The following is a 6,295-nucleotide window of genomic DNA, read 5'->3' as shown; positions in this document are numbered from 1 at the left end:
TTTGAGATTTTTGACATCAATATTTGGAATCACACATACCATGATAGGCAACTGTATGGAAAATCCCTATGTTTCATTGGACAAGCATGTAGATTTGATTTCAAGAAAATTCAATAATTAAATGTGTAGATAAATCCCAATGCTCTACTTTTATGAACATCACCTACGTATAATGAATGCTAAATAAACAATTAGAAGTGAATTTGTGTAAACTAAAATATAGATCAATGAATTAGAATGCTAAATAAACAATTTATTCTCCTTAAATCCCGATAACAATATTACACCTAATTGAAGAATAAATCTTACATTGGTTTCCACAATCTGTTTTAAAAATTATATAACAATTTTTATCCACCCTCAAAATAGTTTTACCCTAATTTGACTGGAATAAAAAATGGTTATACCGCCTTGTTGATAATTAAAAAAAAACAAAGAAAAATCCATCACTGGTTCTGTTTTCTGTAGAATTAAAAAAAGAGTATATTTTCCTGTACCACCCAAAGAAAACGCAGTCCATTTATCTAATCTACCCAAAAAAAAACCCATAAGTATAGTGCCAAGGTATTATCCATCCAATACCACTGTTAATTTTTTCAAACAAAATCACTTTCCATTAAAAACTATGCTTTCTCCAGTAATTTTGGAAAATTAATAGAGAATGGTTTGTTTAAATAATAAAAAAAAAAACAGAAAATCTTTTCTTGAATGTAATGCAATGTGCGTATAGGTAGGTATACGTATGAGTGGAGAAGGAGAAAGGTGAAATTGAAGGGAGGAGGCGTGCAATGGAACAGTATAGTATGTAAAGAGGAAGGAGGGAGGAGGGAGGAGGAATGGATTTGGACGCGCAGCGCCGCCCTCGTGCAGTCAGACGATAACGATGGTGTTGGCAATGACGACCACCAAGAAAAAGACGGGCATTGTTGTTGTGCTGTACAATTGCATTGCTTTCCTTCTGCCCATTTTCTGACGCGTTATGCGCCACAATAATTATCCCTATTCTTACTCTTCTTCCTTAGCTTGCTTTGCTTTGTTTTGTTTAACTTGATTACTTACACACTTTCCTATTCCCCTCCATCTCCTTTGCTTTACTAATTGGACTTATTCATCAATCAATGATGATGAATGATGTTCATATTGCGATGACCGCGCTTTAACGGCTTCTTACAGGCCTCGGACTTCATCTCCTTGTCCTACATCATATCTCTTTAAGATACAATCTCACGGACTATTTCTCCCCCATCTCATCCCATTTCTCTTCTACCCCGTTTCCGCAGCACGAGGCCTATCTTGCAATTTTGATTCTGATCCTGATTTGGGTTCGCCTGCCATTCTGCAATCTGTATTTGGGTTGGTTTATTGGGTTTGGTGTGTGGATTAGCAATGGCAGTTCAAGCTCAGTATCCTTCAAACATTGTGCTGTCCGATTTCAGAAGCATCAGGTTGGTCTGCCTTTTTGTTGGTTGGATAGAATTGCTTGCTGTGATCAGAAACACAAGGGTTATTCTTTCAATTTGGAATGGATTGTAGAATCTTGAAATCATAATGTGGAGGATCGAGAATTATGAAAAAGAAAACGCCTAAGATTGAAATCTGAAATCAAAACAATCAAATTAAGATGAAGAGGAAAATTTTCTGAAACAATTGTCTCTAACAATGGATGCAGCTTGATGAGTGTTTTTTAGACCAATTTTGCTTGGGCATCAATATCAGCTATCTAATCTCTATCTCATGGTAACTTTTTGGGGAATTTCGCAGGAGTGGGCAGGAACATCGGAACACAATAGGGCTTGTCTTTGGATCATCGGAGCATCAGATGAACCCTCAATCCAATCATCCTCCTCCTCCTTCCCATTTCGACATGTTTAATACAGGTAATGTCTCTCATCTATTCAATCACACTTGCTTCCAGATATATAAAAAATAAATTGCAAACCTGTGGAAGAATCTCAAAAATCTAATGATGACATGTTTTGGGACTCAATAGACAAGTGATGATTAAGGCCATACGTTTCCATGCATAAGGATCTTCATGCCCAAATTGAGATACCATCAAAAAATCTTGTATTCTGAATAGAAACTGTGGAATTTGATTTGATTGACTCTACAGGCTTTTCTCGACTGTAGCTTGTAGCTTGTAGATTCTTGTAGTTTGCGACCAGGGTCTGGGGAAAACTTTTTGTCTGGTGACCAAAGATGAGACCAATAGGCTTTACTGTGGAGACTCTTCCTACAATCAGGTGTAATCTTTGGGTCATCAGCATTGCTTATCTCGTCTGAGTGGTGGAAACCCTTTACTGGGAAATTTCTCCTCAGCCGAGCGTTGGATTTGGTTGTTCTAATGAGAGATGTTAACATTGAGACCTTATACTCTTTAGCTCAAAATGTGTTCTTAATCTGGACACTATTAGGTAAATATAGAGCAATCCCTCTTTTCAAGTATACAGAGGTGAGATTATTGGGCTTTTACTATTGACAGGGCTAGGGTGCTTCGTATTTTAATTACGCCTAATCCCCAGGTTATGGGGAATGTCTAGTGTGCATCTCCTTCTCCTCCAGCATCCTAAATCTGAATTTGTGCATCTAATTAGGTGTGTTTGACACCGGAGCCTTACCAGCTTTAAATCAATATGAGCAGGTTTGGTCCTTGAAGATATCAGCAAGCATAATGGATTAAAAGTAATATTTTCAAGATCCATCGCTTTTCATCAGCATTTATGGCTGTTCGTAGGTTATGCTTGATTAATTATTACAGAACGCTGGTTTTTTATATTTGATTGGGTCAGACTCGGATTAGAAAGCTATATATTGAGACTGCACATTAGTCCCTATTTTTACTTGAATTGCAATGCCTTAAGAAAGGCACCTGAGGATTTGAAAAAAATAAGGATGCTACAGGTTGTTGAATTTACCCCCAACAATCCTAATTTGTTCATATTATGCATTAATATCTTCTTCATCAATTCAGTTCATATCCCTTGTATTTAATCTGGCTGACATGTGGATGTCTGATTTTGCAGCGCATGGGCAGCAGATTCTGTCCACTAATGGAGCAATCTTTCATTTTCCAGAGGAACCCTCATCACGAAAGAGACCAAGGGAAATGGTTGATCATATCCCTTTGCAACAACAGAGACCCTCTTTAATAAATTTGAGTGACCTTCAACAGCAAACAGGTCCAGGTATTGTTTCCCATTCTGCCAGAACAGTGTCGACTGGCTTGCGTTTGGCTTTTGAAGATGAGCAAGTCAATTCGTCAACCAAGTTTGGGCCTAGAGTCGATGTAGCTTCCACCATGCCTTTCCTTTCAGAGGATATAGCATCAAACTTGCAAAAGCAGAAAGAAGAAATCGATCAATTTCTGAGAGTGCAGGTGCTTCTTTTATTCATTTGTATGCCCATTGTGATTGAGACTTTAAGGATAGGCTCATTGTTCTCAGTTTTTTATAGACATGCATAAAAATTGCAAGCAGGTTTATTACAGATTTTTATCTTAGCGTTGCATTGATTAAGACCTTCCAGCATTTATTTGAGATTTTGCTTCAGTACCTCAGTAAATTGTTTTGTATGTATCAATTTTCAGGGAGATCAACTAAGACAGGCTCTTGCAGAAAAGAGGCAAAGGCATTTCAGGTCTCTTGTTTCTATGATCGAGGAAGCTGCTTCGAGACAGATGAAGGAAAAGGATTTAGAGATGGAGAAGATAAATCTTAGAAACATTGAACTTGAGGAGCAGATAAAACAGCTAAAACTTGAAAGTTGCATGTGGCAGAACAAAGTTAGGAATCAGGAAGCAGTAATGGCAAACTTGCGAAGAAGTCTTCAACAGGCTTTGGGACAGGTCAGGGAACAAAGCAAGGAAGGATGTGGGGATAGTGAAGAAAATGATGCAGAATCAGTGCACATAGATCCTAATGTACGATCTGTAAGAGCTAGCAAAGATCTAAGAGATCAGAGTACCTGCAAGGTCTGTCACAAGAACAATGTATCCATTCTTCTCCTCCCTTGTCGACACCTCTGCATCTGCAAAGACTGTGAGGTTCAAGTGGATACCTGCCCTCTGTGCTATCAGATGAGGAGTGCAAGTGTGGAAGTGTACATGTCTTAAACATCTGCTCAAAGTCTATAGTTTCTGTCACCTTTGTGAAAATAACGAATTTGAGTTAGTTCTGCTAAGAATCATCAGGTTATTATTCATTCATTATTTATCATCAGAACTAAAAGTATCAGTAAACTTCATACCAATAATAACTTTCAGTCAAGGATGTCATGAAGATGGCATTGTGCTCCATTAGGTTTCAAGAATGCCACAAGGAAAGAGAGCAATTATCTCTCCACAGTATCTCTTGAACAGTACAAATTGTCCAGGAAGCCAGTATCTGCCTATTCATAGTAGATAAACTTCACATTTGGCAGGAGGCACCCATTGCAGGAGCATCATCACGAGAAGACAGAAACTATACATAATGAGGAAAACAAAAGTAAAATACACGAGAAAGATATGCATAGCCCATTTTGCCAATTCCTTCTTTATTTTTTGATTCTTTCAATGAACACAGCAATTTTATTGTTTCTCCACTGAATGTGTAGTTCGTAAAGAACCCATTTCAAACAACAAAAGGCGGTGAGGTTCAATATAGTTATGAGTGTATATAGTTATACAGGTTTCTGTCTCTAGAAACGTGACTCAATGCTATGTAGTAACAAGCACCTGTGATCATATCAAATGACTTGTGATTCTTTAATCTAATGCCAATGGCACTGATTGTATATATTTTCCATTACTGAGGTGGTTTACTAATAAATTGCATTTCTACATTTCTCGTATGAATTGACAATATCTGGCTTGCAGCCAATCGAGACAGATCTGGGTTGATTGATCTCAGTTATAGGAGCTAGGAGGTAAATGGGGCGGGGGGAAGGGAGACAGGAAGGGGGCTGAAATAGGGGGTAATGTTCTCTGTAGATGTTCAGTTTTTCTAATCATCCAACACTCAGACCAGACTTGTGACTTGTAAGTAGGAAACAATGACATCTCTGTGATTTTATCAATGTATTTTGCTTCATAATCCTAAAATAGATATTAGAAACAATGATTCAACATTAAGCTGATCAGTCTATTGAACTATTCTAAAAAGAAATCCTATAATCTTGACCTAGTAGATTATATTTGTGGAAAAGGCATCTGTGTGGAAAAGCCATTTGTTGTCTGGATTTCATCTGGATTTCATTTTTTTTGATACCATTTCACTTTTTGGGGCAATGCCTTTAGTGTATTTGTAAGTAATTACCGATTGTTAACTGTTTCAGGATCATTTTACACATTTAGATTGTTATATTGAATATGGCTACAAAGTGTATCAGACTACAGAAAACCTGAAGCATCCCCCTTTGCATGACTTGAAGGATTGCAAGGCTTTCATTATTGATAAAGAGAACTTCTGGATTCGATTGTATGTTACTTTTCGCATTTAGATGCAAAAACTAACACAATTGAATCCAGAAGCTTTCTTTATCATATCATGGATTGTGGAAAATTAATGAATTGGCTTTCATTATTGCCAATTAATCAATTATGATATGCTAGAGCAGTTAACATAGTCAGGTATTGCAAGCATTATAATACATTTGACATTGAATAATAGACAATCAAGCAACATTACATTTGGTATACATCTTTAACTTTTTCGATTGAGAGGTTAGGAAAACTTACTCAACAGCCATGCCATGTGTTCAAGACGGGAAGTGGATAGGGTTGTATTCCTCATTGAACAATATAACGTAATCGGAATAAACAGTTCCCTTGTGGGCTTCTAGAAGGGGATTCTCATACACCAAATTGGTGATTTGGTGGTCATCTAAAAAACCATCTTTACCTATTTGTAAAGGATGGATGATAAGGATTTTATTTTGGAAAGCTTAGCAATATTCATTGCAAATCTCCTTCGCAATACCTCTCTTGTTGAAGATATCTTAACTAATCCTTTTTATGGGGAAAGGATTGTTCTCTAGTTCCTTAGATAGTTTCATTCGTGAAATATATAAATGCAGTATTACTTCCGTCAATTCTGGACTAAGTCTTAGAAATGTTTATACACTTCTTACATTCCACTCTTTGTATAGACTGAAGCACATAGGTGCCAAATGTGATTTAAGAGCTCCAGATTAGATTAAGATTTTGATATGAGGAAAAGGATGGACCATGTGCAAGTGAGTGCCACTTTTGGTTATGCTAGCCAAGGTATTTCAAAATAATGCATGCGCTCTCTCTAGGTCCACACATAAATGTCAG

At 37.1% G+C, this 6,295-nt stretch overlaps 1 protein-coding gene across 1 annotated transcript; it reads left to right on the top strand.

Annotated features, from left to right (window-relative positions):
- The first annotated feature begins 772 nt into the window (after positions 1 to 772).
- LOC131078904 (probable BOI-related E3 ubiquitin-protein ligase 3) lies at positions 773 to 4,775 on the top strand. Its single transcript, XM_058016734.2, has 4 exons — positions 773 to 1,445; positions 1,762 to 1,877; positions 3,024 to 3,376; positions 3,587 to 4,775. The coding sequence occupies exons 1-4, from the start codon at positions 1,387 to 1,389 to the stop codon at positions 4,109 to 4,111; spliced, it is 1,053 nt and encodes a 350-aa protein (XP_057872717.1). The 5' UTR covers positions 773 to 1,386; the 3' UTR covers positions 4,112 to 4,775.
- Positions 4,776 to 6,295: the final 1,520 nt, after the last annotated feature.

Source organism: Cryptomeria japonica, chromosome 2, assembly GCF_030272615.1.
Source record: "Cryptomeria japonica chromosome 2, Sugi_1.0, whole genome shotgun sequence".
Taxonomy (NCBI): domain Eukaryota; kingdom Viridiplantae; phylum Streptophyta; class Pinopsida; order Cupressales; family Cupressaceae; genus Cryptomeria; species Cryptomeria japonica.
This window is presented reverse-complemented; position numbering and strand designations above follow the sequence as displayed.